Source organism: Harmonia axyridis, chromosome 3 (genome assembly GCF_914767665.1).
Source record: "Harmonia axyridis chromosome 3, icHarAxyr1.1, whole genome shotgun sequence".
Taxonomy (NCBI): Eukaryota; Metazoa; Arthropoda; class Insecta; order Coleoptera; family Coccinellidae; genus Harmonia; species Harmonia axyridis.
In genome coordinates, this window is record NC_059503.1 from 21,060,497 (window position 1) to 21,077,268 (window position 16,772).

Sequence of the window (16,772 nt, forward strand, 5' to 3'; positions counted from 1 at the left end):
TTATGTTTTCAAATTATCCAGAATTATCTCAAAAATGGCTTACCCATGCATATTTAGGAATATCAGAAATGAATATTACTCAAACTCTCCTTCGAATCAATAAATCTTACCTCGAATAATTGACCTGCTGTAGTCGTATTGGGGTTGCATAAGATATCCAACTTTTGTCCATTGAGTAGGATTACCAGAACATTTTTTCTGTTGCTGTTTTTGTGATCTGGTAGAGCTAATTTTTTATTTGGCAAGGATGCTCTTACTACGAATTCTGGACCAACACAGTCACCGGCAGAACCACACTTTGATTCCTGGAATAAAATATATCATTGACAGAAAAAATAATCTAATAAAGGAACAACTATAGTAATGAATTTCATCGAATATAATCAAAGCTTTAAGAAAGAGAGGAAAGAATTTCTTAAATTTTGAAGAAATCCATTTAATCGATATGAAAGTAGTTAACGTTCTAAATCTTTCTTTGTCGACATGATGAAAAAATTGAACATTCTGCTTCTAATATAATCATGAAGCAGATTCCAATTAACGGGAAATTTTTTGGATTCTATATGCCCTGGATTCTTTGTCAGAACTAATCGCATTGGAAAAAGGCTCCAGCATAAAGTTAATGACGGAGTTCATTAGAAGAATCAGAGAAATCCTGGAAACCAACATCAATAATAACAGAATATGTATGGAGGTTCCTTGCTACCTAATCAGTAGACTATTGCTGATGTCGCTATCAAAGAAAAAGAGGAGATAGAGATTTGGTGGGCATCAGTGACGAAGATGATACAAGCGAATAGACAGCTTCCGTGAAACCATCAGATTTTAAACAAAACTGATCACATCATCAATGTGTGTTCACAAATAATGAAGAGCATGTCTGAAGTGATTACCAATTTTGAGAAACTGCGGAGGATTTACTCTTTTTCATGTGAATGAGTCTGAGTGAGGTGAGATTATACTTCGTAGACGTTACATGTACACAGAAGCAGAAATTACAAAAAGGCCTAATTTTGTAGCCATGAAAATGCATTAATATTACGTATAGTTGCACAGGTTGCAGTTATTTCAATTTTTTTATCTAGAACGAAAAATTGTACTTTCCCGGAGCGAAGTGGAGTTCGGGAATCGGGTTCGGGAAACGAGTGGGGAAAGTCCAACTTTTCTCACGTGTGAGAAAATAATAATACAAATAATACAAGTAATGTACCTGATTCATTTCAAAATGGCCTTCGTTGACAGTACCTATGCTTTTCTTGCGTTTCCATAGAAACAACTTTTCAGAAGCACAATTGCATTTGTCTACCAGCGAGGTGTGGGCAAAGTGCCGTGAGCAATAACATTTTTCACAGTATGAGCAATACATAATTTTGAAATTGAGTAAACTATGAAGAATACTCAACTATTCATAGCAATAAGTATTTTTGATAATATTGTTAATTCAACTAATAAAGAATGTTACGCGTTACTTTATGAGCACACACAAAACTATTGTATTTTTGTCCACCCTGTACCAATTGGAATCAACATGTGATACATTTTTGGAATCAGTTCAGCTAGAGTAATCGGAAAATTGAGACAAAATGTTCCATTTGAAAAAAATGACGGTGACGTCATTACTCGAAAGTGATTCATCCTGTATATTAGATTATTATCTTTAAATATGGTAAATTAAAATAAAAAATCGACGTGTTTCAGGATTATTTCTTAAAATGGTCTGTTTAGCTAAAAATGAATTTTTTCCATACTTTACGGACGCAATGTATGTATAGATACAGGGTGGATCAGATTTTAGTTCAATAACTTTGGCGTATAGAACAACTCTTTTTATGGAAGAAGTTCATATAAACATTTATCCTAACAAGCTTTGTTTTCGAGAAACATCAATGTGTTAAAGTGTAAGCTTTGTTGATTTCAGAAATGAAATAATTTTCTCGGAAAAAAGACATTGGTGTAGATTCTCAATCAAAAAAGATTTAACATACCCCTAAATCTACACTGGATAACTTTTGCAGGAGAGACTTACCTAATTCGAGACATTATATTATCTAGACTAGAATAACTAAAACCTAAAATTAAAACAAGGATTGTATTAATACTAGTGTTATAACTGAAATATTGATTTTTTATCAACACCCTATATCCCGAAGAAGAAGCTTGTTAGGATATATGTTTTTATGAACTTTTTCAAAGGAAAAAGTTGTTCTATCTAACGCCAAAGTTATCGAAGTTAAATCTGGACCACCTGTAAAATTATATCTAAAAGGAATATTAATTCAGCAAGAACAAGGGTTAAACATTATGATGGTATAATATTTCAATCAACCTATGAGTTACCTTATTGTCAAAGAGGTCGCGACCTAATGATTTAATGAATCTAACTAAGACAAATTGGGCCTCCATAGAAAAGCCGGATCACTGGTTAACACTGAATACGATTTATGACAGGGTAAGTTTCGAGCATTCGTTATTAATGGAATTAGATATGTTTGATTGTGATTGATGTTTTCATCGTATTTCCGTCGGGAGAATTTACGGCTTCCATTATTCTCAGTATAACTCAATCAACCAAGAAATTGATTACCTGTTACGAGCCATTTTTACGACAAATTTATCGATTGCCGAATTGTTGCCATTCTGGAATAATCCTTGAACTTTGAATGGTATTATCGTATTCTGTTTGGCAATAAGTAAAAAAATAACAATTATGAGAACAGACACATTATCAATTTTTTCTCTGGAATAGATTTAAAACTTCCTCACACGTTTCAAGGTCAATTGTATTCGTTTTATTTGCCAGAATTAGAAATTTTATGACCCGGAGAGTTTTTCGACACTCATCATTATTTCATTTACTGCTGAAAACAAAAATGTTGATCAGGAAACAAGAAGATCTGATTAATATTTATGATTTCTATAGTAGTTTCGAATTTTACTAACTGACAAAGAAATTGCAACACCCAGAAGGAGCTGATCAAATTACCATTTTTTGTTGGTAAAATAGATAGTATATCAAGGAGTAAATGCGTTAAGGTTTTTTCATGTAAACAATTTTTGTTGTTTGTATATTGTAGTCGTTTTTTAAATTTTACAACAAATCAGCTGTTCGAATTTATCTAAAACAATTTCAAATCCTTCGTTGTTTTCTCAAAATTTCAATCATTTACTCCTTGTTATACTATCTATGTTTCACCAAAAAAAAATTAAAATTTAAACAGCTCCTTCTGGGTGTTGCAGTTTCTTTGTCAGTATATTTTCTATAAAAATCAGAAATTAAAACACGGAAAAACTAGGAAACTAGGGAACTGCGATGGATATTTGAATAGGTTGTTATTCAATGGTAATCGAATGAAAACATCAATAAAAAGTCAAGATGAAAAGCACTAACATGAAGCCAGAAGATTTTGAGCGCCAATTACGTATGAGGGGACCACGTATGCTTATACAGAGTTAGAACTATTTAGAAGGGTCTCTAAATAGATCTAACCGAGGATCTAACCCAGTATACAGTTCTAAGATCTCGAAGGGCGTTATAGGTGCATTAATGATGAGCACTCAGAAGATCTTGATATCGCATCAGTGTCTCATGTTTTTTGATATTATACTAGAATTCCCTATGGTTCAGATGGACTATATATTATTATTCGATATCATCGAAAATATTGGGTTGAAAATTTGCTTTGAACTAATTCTTTTATATGCACCTAAAATCTAAACTACGTTCTACGTTGGTTTTATGGTTACGGAAATATTGAGTAATTCTTTTCCGAAATACTTCCTGAATTTTCTATGGTTCTGGTTACGCGATCAATATGAAATTTTGCACGTTATGATCAAGTCTTTCTTGAATATTTATATTCATTGTAAAAACCGTAATGAACTGACAAAATGAAACACTATTACTGAGTACATATTCAATTCAACCTTCTCAAAATTAGAAAAAGAGAACTTAACGATAGATATGATTTCGGCTTTCATTTTTTAAATGAAAGATAATTAATATGGAATTGATTAGATAATTACGTAGTGAGAGTAGCTAAACCTCAGAAAATCGAATTCCAGATTATTGAGCATCACGAAGACAGCAGCCTCTTTCATCTAAGGTAGTAATCAGTTTACCAGTGGTGTCGGTAAATAAAAATAATATAACTTAACTTCCTTTTGGGACACGGCCGAGAATTAAAATTTTCAGCGATCCTTTGTATATTCATTCGGATATTGTGATAATTTTTATCTTAGAAAGGTGAAAACAATCCTTTAGATTGGTATCTGCGAAAGGAATAAATGGAATGTTAGCCTCAAAACCTCTTGCCAAAAATAATCTCTAGGGATGAAATCTACAGGATTCATTGATTGTGACCTAATGAAAAATTCCTTTAAATTTTGTCCACTTAGAATTGTATTGAGGGGAGGAAACGGATACCATACCCAGGTTCCTTTATTTTTTTCATCACTCTTCTCAAAAATTACCTTAACACACAAAACTTACAGAAATCGTTTATTGTAAGCTAATTAATAATTTTATCCACTTATAATTAGCAGACGGGTGCAAATGGACATTACTACCAGATTTTACATATTTCTTCTTATTTGTAACTTTTATCAAAAATTTTATCGAATGAAAGTGGCTGCTTAATTCACGCCGGTAATTTATTGTATTGTTTGATGTACGAAAGTTTCTCTATCTCTATTATACAAGATACTTTTGCCATTTTGAATAAATGCAGCCGGAATCACCGGCTTTGTAAATTAGTGAGAGATTGAGACCATTTTCACGAATAATTTCAAACCAGAAATAATCGACGGTAGCTTTGAGGTTAAAGGCACCTTTACTATAATTTGGGTTTCTTTATGTCCTGTCTTTTCTTGATGTGATTTACCCAACCGTGACTTCTATTTAAATTTCAACCTTTCATTCATGAAGTAACTTGGTTTTTTCAGCTTGGAATTCTGGGTGAATTGTTGAAATTTCTAGAGCTGTTTTTCCCGAATAAACTTGAATCCTCGACAGCTAAATTGCCGAGTTTCCTCAATGTATGTCGTTTTGCCGGGTTTACGGCCACAGCAGCATTTATTTTATTATTTCAAATAATAAACTGAATAACTCACGAAAGTCTTCCACTTATTCTCTAATAATTAAAGTAAAGTAATTCTCTAATATGAAAATTGAGCCATTTGTTTGGCATTATTGAAAGCTTCATTCTCGAAATTCAACAGTCCACCTATTATTCTCTAGTGTTAACGTTGTACCCACACTATAGCTGATATTACTCCATAATCGACAAATAATAAAACAATAAAACTTCGTGGCAAATCGAAGGAACCTACTAAATTTGCTGTCTTCTGGCAGATACTTACAATCATGAAAATGGGTGAACATTTTTCAATTAAACTTTCACTTGAACATAGGTGAATAACAACATATTGAAATTATACACTTGTGTGAGTGGGTTAAAAATTATATAATATTTTAGATTAAGCCAAGTACTACTCATTTCTGTGGTTAACAATAAAAATATTTCAAGTGTAATGGCAATATCTCTCTCTAAAAAAAATATCCAGAGATTTCGGAGAGGCTGAAGATTTTATCGGTGTGTTGGTGAAACACGTATTTCATCTGGCCGATGTTCTGCTGACTAATGACCCGAAAAGGAGTTAGTAGAGCTGAAGCGAAATAAATATAAAATACGCTGAAAGGATATAAACCAATTGATTAATACCCCAAAATTATTGTTTTCTTTTGATAAAATATCGACGATAAAAATATTTCATGCTTTTTATATCCATTTGGCTTTCGTTAAATTTCCTGTGGAAAAAAAAATTGGAAAACATGTGGGAACTAAAGTTCCCTGTTAGTTTTAGATTTCCGTTAGTAGGTAGATACTCATATTCAGTAGATTATTCAATATTTGATTCGAGAGGATTTTCCATTAAAAGTGTTGCAAAAGTTTATATTTGCGCTTTGTGCGTACGCGAATTTAACAAAAATTGTAATTTTGCGACTAAAGCGCGCAGAAATGTTTCCAACATTCGAGTTTGTTGCTACTTAAATGATGCGCTAAGGATTCCTCTCATTCGGAAATGGATAAAAAAGTTCGATACTAAATAAACCAAAACCTGGGCGACCAAGGTTGATTAGAACGGACGAGAATGTGGAATGGGTCATAAGACTGTTCGTGATGATCCCGACCTCCTTATCCGGAAGCGTACAAGTGTTTTGAATGTGCATAAATCTTCGCTACACCGCATTCTGCATATTTGGAACATGGTTCCAGCAAAATGGAACAATTTCTCACACGTCCAATTGATCTCTTCCAAGAGTGAAATTTCTTCTGGTATTAATGTCATACAGAGGCCGTCTTTCTTTATTATACTTTTTTTAAATATAAACTGTTTTAAGAGACACCATTTAGAATGAATGATAGTAGCTGTAAGATAATTTCTCTAATAAATTACCAACATTTTGGCTGTACCAAAAATATGGGCTCATAGGGAGACGGTATGATTTGATTATAAATAGAACAAATTTTGAAATATCCGTTTTGATGAAAAAATTTTCAGCAGTTGTAAAATTGAGTGTAAAGCAACTATCTCAAATGAAAAGTAGTTCAGAATATACTTCTAGTCGTATCAAATAATACGATGAATGATGATACATGAGATTATTATTACATGAGATGATATCCATAAAACAGGACAAAATTCCATCAATAAGAGTGACATAGAAAATCTGAATATCGCGTACTATTATTTAATAGGAAAAATGAAAGATTGATAGAAGTTATTGTCCAACCAAGATTAAACGCGCACACTCCATAAACAACTGATATGCTAACCTCAGTTTTTAAAAAGTCCTTTATGCAAGCATTTGTTATCATTTCCAACATTTTAATTATTGACAATGGAACCACACAAAGTGAAAATGTAAGTCGACAACTCTAGTCAAAACACGATATTTTTCTAACATGTTTCCTCACTTTCTGAATTTAGATATATGTTTGTAAAGATTTTAAAAATAAGATTTTAACTTTTAATGTTGTAATTTCGTGCATCTGTATTTGATTGTAGTTCTTGTTGTTCCATTTCAGAGCCCTGATAAAGACTTTGAAATAAAGTCGAAACTAGTTGGCCTTTTTTACAGAAAGTTGGTTTTGTGAATAAATCCCTGACCTAGAAACCTGTTAAAGATCACCGTATCAAATAATTCCTATGTATTTTCCAAACATTATTTTGCACGTTTCGTTGAAACATTTGAGCATAAAATACTTTGAATTATACATAATCTCTGTTATCTTCCCATTTTTCCTAGTTCCTTGGTGGAAAAATTTTATTCACTCTAATGAAATTTTCGAAACAGATCAATTTTTTAGGCATTCCAACATGTTCATTGTTTTCTTCTAAGACACTAAACTTCTCATACCTCTTCTGAAATATCCCAAACAAGCATCTTCGTCGCTAATGATCCTCTCCAGAAACAGTTAGCAACTCCGGCAAACCTAAGACAATATACAAAATCCTGTCAACAACATACACTCGTAAACCATCGCTGGGCTTTACTTCGCTCGCAGTTACTTCAAACGGTGATACGCCAGAGTGAGTTGTATCGAACAGGAAATTAGACACATAATTTCCATGAACGTTTGATGCAAAAGCGTGGGCCACTCGTAACGTGTACATTTCGGATAAATGATGTATTCCGAAATATGGGCCGAAGCTTGCCATTAGTAACGAAACAAATGCGTATTCTCTAAAGGAGTGATTATTTCGACATGTTAGGGTTAATTCACAGCCTTTTATCCAAACGAATGAAATTGGCGGATGTTATTTCTACCTCCCTTTAATTTAGGCGCTCAGGAAGTCAGGGTCACATGAGAAATATAACGTATGTTTCGGATAATTAAAAAATCTAATAACGAATATACTCTGAATTTGAAAGAAAAACATTGCTTCCCCCATCTTTTTTTTCCGAAATTCGAGGTTTTATTGTAAAAAACTGTTTTATGATTCAAAGTATTGTCCATCGCTGACCACTACTTTCTCCCATCTTTCAGGCAGCGTACGAATCCCGCGTTGAAAAAAACTGGTCATCTTTTGAAACGATCCACGAATCGATCCAATTTTTTGCTTCTTCATAAAACCAGAAGTGCTGGTCAGCCAGGCCGTATGCTATTAATCGAAACACACTTATTTCGATCAATGGCACACGGCCTGGTTTATTCTTCAGACGTTGCTCCCTCGGACTATCTCTATAGTCCGAGGGAGCAACGTCTGGAGAGAAATATCACACGAGAAGGAAAGACGATTTGAAGCCAACAAAATTTAAATGTTCATATATCCAAAAAAATTTAGAATACCAAATCATTTCCATATACATGGTGTACACTTTTACAACGGCCTAAATTCAAGAAGAGATTAAACAAGTGATTTGCAACAAAAAATGCCATACAACACATGGTCGAAATGTTGGTGGTTATTCTTCAATTTAACATCTTTTCATTTTACGGAATTTTTCACTTTTTACCATAAAATCAATTATATCTTATTCATTTCTGCATCCTCATCGAATTTGATCATATATTCCGAAATAGCATAAATTTGCCTTAATATAAGTTATGAGTGGCAAAAGAGTTTTACTGAAGAGTATGGTGAAGTGGTGAATATAAATATTCTGAAGAGAGCGAAATAAGTGGTATCTCTTCAATCGTTTTAACCAGAAGAGATCAGAATGATTTATGAAGCCGAAAAATTGATGCAGAAAATGAAGATTTTTTGAGTAAAAAACTTATATGATCTATCGAAGTATTTAGAAGATGATATGATATACGTTTGTGGAGTGTTTGGGATGTATAACACTGGAGTTTTTTCCCATCCGATCAGTTATTAGTTGTCGTTTTAGATATTATTTTAAATTATCAGTTTTTGATATGCTCGGATTCTATGATGAAAGAATATTATACAATGATGTATTTATTTTTTGATTCAATAAAGAATATATATCTATTTATACCTATATATCAGTTATTATTTTCCAAAGAGCACAAGTGACGCATGAATGAACAAACCCTAGAAAGCTCCTGACTTTTTCTTGAATTGTTGATAGGATTTTCTGCACAAAAAATTCTAAACTAAATATTACCGTTTTTCCAGCAGTATATAACCTAGAAGCAGCACGTTGAACGGGATTCCTCCTACCCTTCCTTAACCTCCTGGCACAAGAACTATCACAAGACGTTTCACAAGAGCACTTTTTTACAGTTTTAGGCATTTTGAATTCACCATGGTCCCCACTACCGTTATTTCTATGTTCATCACTATACCTATTGTAGTCAGTAGGGAGCTCGTCATAGATGTTTTCACTTTCGTAGTAAGGCGTTTGGGGAACGCACATGGATTTCGGCCTGCAAACCGATCCTGGAACCCCACCCTCCGGCAAAAAAGCCACATTTTCCATGCTTGTACTGGCTTCTTTCGTCGTGGTTCTGGATTGGACGTAACCAGGCCACCTCCTCGGTATAGTTCCAGTAGCTTCTGTGTGTTTGGAATCGCTTCTGCAAATAGAAAAAAATCATTCCACGGCCATCGTTATATCTATTATGGGCTAATTGTTATGGAAATTTTTAATTGAGCGAATCAGGAACTTATAACTTTAATAATGTTGATTATTTCAGCACAAGATCATTTGTACGAAGATATTTCGATGTTGCATGTTCGCGAGTGATGGCACCGTTGGAAATAATGATAAAAGTGTTGTTTTTGATTCATCCCATGCATATTCATTGGGTAACGTGAGAGATTATATTTATAAAGATGGGTAACATTGTTCTTATTGATGGGATGCATAATCTATTTCTGTTCGTTGCAGATGAATTTAAAGGATGTCGTGATTTATTAGAAAAAAACAATTGTTTTCTCACTGAAAAACACAATAACTATCGAATACACTCAATGTATATTATTTATGCCATGCGTGAATCATTTTGTTGTATTGAGCAATTGCTGGCTATTTGATTTTCAAAATACACTTAATGTATAGTATTTATGCCATACATGAATCATTTTGTTGTATTGAGTAACTGCTGTCTATTTGATTATCAGAAGTGACTATTGTAAAAAAAATTTGTGTTTTAGGTAACGAAAAATTTTTTTTTCAAACATGGGCTGCCCCCCTGCCCCTCGCTGAATTCGTCTATGCCTCAGTAATCGAAGAAAAATGTCGTTACCAGACTGTGAAAACAATCCTTTTACTGCTTACAAATCAAACTGAAAGTTTAAGATGTACGTCTCAAAGGTGAAAAATATTGGGCAAATTAAAATTTGCCCAATATTTTTCGTCACTGATGACGATTCTGAATAAGCATGCTCAATTAAAGTAGGTTAGGTACATCGAAGACATATCAAGGGGTTAAGAATACGAACGTTAGAAATTGCCTGGTTTGGTGAATAATTATTCACCAACTTTCGTATTCTAAACCCCTTGATATGTCTTCGATGTACCTAACCTACTTTAATTGAACATGCTTATTCGGAATCGTCATCAGTGACGTCATGAAATTGCTAAAATTAATATACTATACATGACTTTCTTATGACTCTTTGAATTGATATCTTTCGTAAAATAAGACACACATCATTCCCGTCCTTATCTGACAGAGGGAGTTTAACTGAAAATTTTTAATTTTTCAGAAATTTGCTAGATGTTGCCAAATATGTATTTGTTACACATTTTCTTATACATACTGAACTGTAATTATTCCACACAAATATTAATTCGGATTTCAATACGTTACGTTTTGAAATTAATGTATTTACTCTCAGTCGAGAAAGAACCAGAAGTTTAATATTTGCGAAGTTCGCCTATAGTAGTATATTACATAACAAGAGTTTTAAGAAGCATATTACGCACACTAGAAAAAGTTAGCTCAATTCTAGAAGTACATAATTGTCTCACTTCTCGAGTAGTGTACTATACTTTTTCATACGACTGCATTCATTACCATAAAAACTTAGGTATGAAAACTGGTGACAAATCGCTACACACTTACGAAACGTCAAAAATTTATCAGCACGGACTGTTTTTTATAAGTTTCCGCGGAACTACTGAAGGTTTCGTTTTATTGATTATTCACCATGCTATTTACTTTACAGATGCTACCGTATTGGTTGTTGATCGTACTCTTTGTTTACGGTAAAGTAAATCGCACAGTTCCACGTTGCATAGTGTTTAAAATAAGCAGTTACATAGTTGGCGAGATGTACGATTTTCGTCACTTTCTGTAGGAGGAGTATAAAAATACATGAAATGGCACCCTGTTTTGTGAAAACTTAAGTCGAAAGTCAAGTCGAACGATAATAGTGAATATTTCACAAACTTGAACATACTGAGCAATACACATTTTGTTTTGAATTTTTTGGAAGAAGAAAATTGGCAACGTAATTTGACAAGATTGAGTGATTTTAGCTTAAAAATTGAAAAATAGTGGTTGTAATTACCTGATCCCCATCTGCAGATGCTCTAACAATTTTATCAATCACACACAAATAGTTTAGTCATCAAAAAGATGTTTATTTCTTTGAAAACCCGGCTTTATTGTAACTCAAAATAGCGATGCCATCAAAACAATGGTCTATGACTGGTATCTTCGACATAATGAATTCCACTTTTCTAGATCTTTCGTGGCTGATCCAATACCATAAATAATTACAATGTTCGAAAAAACAACTCTTCTGCTATACAATTTTTATTTCCTTTGTCTCCATAATCTTATGATAATTTTTTATAATTGCATATAATCGTTGGTAATATAAGAGTAAAAAATTCAATTAGAACATAAATTCAGTAACAATACAAGCGAAGAATCCAAGTGAGCCACACGAGTATAAGTAATGGGTTTTTAATGAATGCAGAATTCTTCCCAAGGCAATAATGATTTTATTATCGTTTTGGAAATTTGATAGATGTATTAATTTATAACCGTCAAATTCGTTTATTCATTAGGAATTTTGGGTATTTTGGGTTTTAGAGAAACGACGGGAAATTGGAATATCTTTTCAACTGTAACTGATGTCTTATTATATTTCGAGTTACGTATATTTAGATGAATTTACTGAAAATTGAATTGAAGTTGGAGAATTTCAAAATGAAATAACGTTTTACGTATTGACCATGTCAATTGACACATTCTGAATATTTTAAGAGCTTTTTTTATGAGAAAACTCTGAAGAGTTATTGTTTGTTTATTTTTAAGAAACATTTTTTCAACTAATTTACTCCTGACAAATAAGTCAGCAATAGCATTTGATTCCTAGCACTCTCGAGGGATAAAAAAACATTAAACAAAAGATGTTTTTCATACAGTGTTTAAAAAACTAAACGGATACAATTATTGCACTATTAAATATGATCCATTCATCAACACTTCGAGACTTGTGCGGTAGGGTTTCGAATTAAATAATTATTGAGTTATAGAGGTAATTTTTGTGGGTCTTTGACTTATAGAGGTAAAAATGGTAAAATATAACCGTGAAATAATTTTGAGTTAGTATGATAATTTTTCGACGTAGACAGGTCTTTTCAAGGGGATTGACCAAAAATTCATGTTATCAAGGATATTTTCGGAATGTAATTTTAAGCTCTATCGAAATATGTAGAAATATCCGGGGTGTCCCATTTGAAAAAAAAAATTCATAGTAATATCTCATAAAATATCAGTTAAAGATAAGATGAGAAAAGTTATAGCAATATTTCTTATAAGTATCAGCTATAGCAATGGAGTTGCAGTTTTCGCCAATGAGTTTCTCATGACAATTAGCCCGCAGACACCGTCATCAGTTTCCGTCTATTAGTAAAGAAATAGGACTTCCACTTCAATAGTGTCCAATATGGCTCACCTTTTACATTGAATAAAAACACATATCGAACCAATAGGAAATTCTTATAATGGAGAATATGAAAAAAATAAAATTACTATGGTTTAGGAAGAAACACACTAAAAATTAAGAATTTGACTTTTTTAGACTTGAGACATTGCGCGAACAAGAAATATAATGCAGTGGCACTTTGCATTTTATCAAATTTCAATATTGCTGTTGCAATTTCTTGCAATTCTTGACTTTTCGATTCTGAATGTTTTTCGTATGAAGTAGTTTATCTGAAAACTACCAAATGAAAAGTTTCCAAATTCTTTTGAAATATAATATATATATTTCAGATATGAGGAAAAATTGATTTTAGGATGTCTACATTCCTGTGAGACTGAATTGCGTATATTTATGTTGAATTTAAAGCAGACCTTCTTATTATGGCGTATATTGAAATAATCAAATTTATCATGGATGAATTTATTTTGCGTTGAATTTCGACAGTTCGTAAGACTATAGTACTAACTCACCTTTGAGATGTTCTTGGTTTTAATTCTGGCATTGCTGGTGGACCCCATGGTGTCTCATATGCGAGTTCTACAGCTGCCATTGCCTCTTGATGAAGATCCATCACAATATGCGAGAAAGGCCGACTTTGTTGACGTTTCTTGCAGTATTCTGATATAACCTACAAATTAAATTGCATTACAACCATATAAAAAATAATGCGTGAATTGGACGAAAATCAATAAAGAATAATTCAAATGATTAGACCACTCACATGTCTACAGTATATTCGAATCAAATGACGTGAAACGAATAAAGTATTATCATCAAGAAATAGTTCTCCTCTTACGTATGAAAGATACCCTTATCGAGTAGTTCTCCGAATAATTGATCGAATGATCGAAAATCCCAACTTTATCTAATAAGAGTTCGGCAGGTTTTCGATATTGTAGTCTCTGTTATCCACGAGAATGTTATTGATGAATATAAGTAATTTAGGTTCGAGTAATTTCAAGGTGATGAATTGAGTTTGGTACCAACTTAATTATCACAAAGAATGTTACGCTAATTTCGTTTCAACTTGATTTGCCGTTAAAGAATCGGAAAAGTATAAAGAGAAATTATTTAGACAATTAATGACCAATTTGTGCCCGATAATGTTGAAAACAATTACTATTTTTATTTGTTTTTCACATAATGCAGAAATTTGGATCAACTAGAAGTGATTTTTAATTAATACAGAATAAAAAACGAAAATCAGCAATTCCATTGGCATTAGAATGATAAAAACTTTAACAGACAACAACTCAAGACTTGAAGAAGCTTGTTTACAAGCTTCTTCAAGAAGAAGAACATATATGTTTCACTTCAATGATTCAATTAATCAACAGATATAATAACATACAGGGTGATTACTCTACACTGTTGAAAATTGCGGTTTTTCCTCATTTGTTCTTCCTCGATAAATCTTAAAGTATTCATTTTGAGTATAGGGTTTGCTTAGGTTCAGACTCATTCAACATAAATTCAAAGACGTTATAATTTGTTGTGTATAATTAAAATGGACCTCTAGTCGAATGTAGTCGTTCTCGTACTTAGAGTAAGTTATCGAGTAAAGTCTCAAATATATCCATAGTTCAAATTCATATTAATTTCTGAAGTTTTTCATTCAAGGGACTATGATGACGAGGAAGGGCTTAGAACGAAAAATGTATGAAAGACATCCTCCACATTCGTCGAAGTATTACCTAAAATGTTCCGGAGCCATTGAGAAACATCCCGTAAAATTAAATTATTCAGTAATATTTTTCGATATGAATTTAAAGAGAAAACAAAATATCCACTTCAATTGTTGATCAGTGTATACGACTTCAGACGATGAACTTCATTGAAGCGATCCAATGTATCGAAAAGAGGCTTGATAAAAAAGACAATTTCTTCTGACAGACTTGATATTAACCCAATATATGAGCATCTTCGCCCACTCGCATTACTGGAAGTTCTCGCAGATAGAATGAAATTCTTTGGGGAAATCGAAATACCGAATAAAAAACCAAACACGCTTTTTTATCAAGAATCTCGACCCTTTCCGTCTAACTTTTCAGAATTGTTTTCCGGAAGACAAATATAAATTTTCAGCAAACATTATGAAGTTCGTTTCAAACAAAGAAGATGCAAAGTCTGTGATTATTATTCGTCTGAGACATTTTCCATATATATGGCATTTTATTTTGGAGATCAAAAAGTACCGTTGAAACTTATGAAGCCTTACCAAAAGTTTGATGATCTAGATATATTCTTTTGGAAATTATTGATAGAAAGGAACACAAGAACGCAGTGATATAATCACGTTTTATCATCAAAATAAGGCTGAAAATTCGACTTCGAAATACATTCATTCGAACCAGATTAATTTATTAGCACTTCAGTCAATAAGTAACGAACCTAACCAATAAAAACTTTTTTTAAATTCGACTTTATACGTCAACATAGTCACCTTCAAGAGAAACACAAGTACGCCAAATCTCTTTTAACTTTTCAATAGCTTTTCTGTAAAAATATTTGTCTTTGCTTTCGAAATAGGATTCAACCTCGATAATGATCTGTATAATCAAGCTGGGTTGAAAGAGCAATTCTTTCAATTTGATCATGATTTTATCGATTTGTTTTGACAAAGATCAATGTCTTGGTAGAAGAGAAAGTTTTTCTTTTGAATATGTTTATTTTACAATTTCTGAACTCAACCGATCCAATACGTTTTGTGAAGATATCAATGAACAATTTACTATGAAAGTTCCGAAATACGGAAGCTATAACCTAGTCACCAGTTGTTGAACCGAAATTCGACTCCGACATACCTGAATATGCAATATTTTCTTCGCTCAATATAAAAATTATAGTAGAAACCTATTCTAAATATTAGTCTAACCAAAACGAAACAATATGTCCAATTACAAAATCCAGATGACTTTTCTTCAGCTAGTATTTCAGTTATTCTTTTCGGATCGATATAAATTGCATTTGTCAAAAAAATGTAGAATACAATTCTTGGTTGATATGTGCTAATAAATCTATTGAACTATATTTGAGATTTCTTTGCTAGTTGCTCATTTAAATGGATAAAAAATTAAACAATTTTCACAAATCTTGAAATTCTCCTCATTGAAATTTCCCACTCATAACGAAAATTGCTCTACTGTTTTGAAATGCCAGTAGTTTCGTCAGCCAAAAATTCACCTCTTTTAACTTGTGCCACCAACATTTCTTGCAAATAATCGGAACATTTAATAATTATTTGATTTTTGGATATTTCAACTAATTTAGGAAGGCTGCCTTAAAATTTCTATCATTCTCATTTTGAGTTGATCTCTCATGAATATCAAACGGTCCAAAATCTTTGTGACCTCTTGAAGGAATTCCACAAAAAATTTAAGTTATTTTATAGTCCCCACTTTATTTCTTGCTTTCAGTTCCAACTTGAAAATAAGCTGCAGCCTGCTACCCTCCTTGGGTGCGCCAATGTTGACGAGAAAAAAGAGGAGTATTGCACTTGTGGTGCCATCTGTGTGCCTGAGAGTGATATCATATATTTTATTATCCTCTTCGATTATTTTTTTCCATTCACTCATTGATTGCATATCAATAATTTCTGCCAAATTACAATGATATTGATCGAGTATAATTCACCTAAATTCATAATTATTTTCATATATATTGATAGCATATTGAGTACTGTAATTACCATTCATACAAATTTCTCACTTTATAATCCATATAAATTTTACTGCAATTGTTCAATTCCTATCATAAAATAGTCAGAAACAAAACATTAACACGAAGTAAATCTTTTAATCACCAACGCTATCAAAATGTTCATATATCACACAATACACTACACAGTATTCAAA

The 16,772-nt window shown here is 32.5% G+C and overlaps 1 protein-coding gene across 4 annotated transcripts in view; it reads right to left on the reverse strand.

Annotated features, from left to right (window-relative positions):
* Nucleotides 1–16,772, reverse strand: part of LOC123676276 (tyrosine-protein phosphatase non-receptor type 13-like) — a 158,865-nt gene that overhangs the window by 12,340 nt on the left and 129,753 nt on the right. For all 4 annotated transcript variants that reach the window (XM_045612085.1, XM_045612083.1, XM_045612082.1 and 1 more), the window contains 3 exons: nt 13,389–13,546; nt 9,137–9,548; nt 111–305 (listed from right to left, as the gene is read on the reverse strand). In XM_045612085.1, the coding sequence (XP_045468041.1) occupies nt 111–305; nt 9,137–9,548; nt 13,389–13,546 (765 nt within the window). The remainder of the gene's footprint in view (nt 1–110; nt 306–9,136; nt 9,549–13,388; nt 13,547–16,772) is intronic.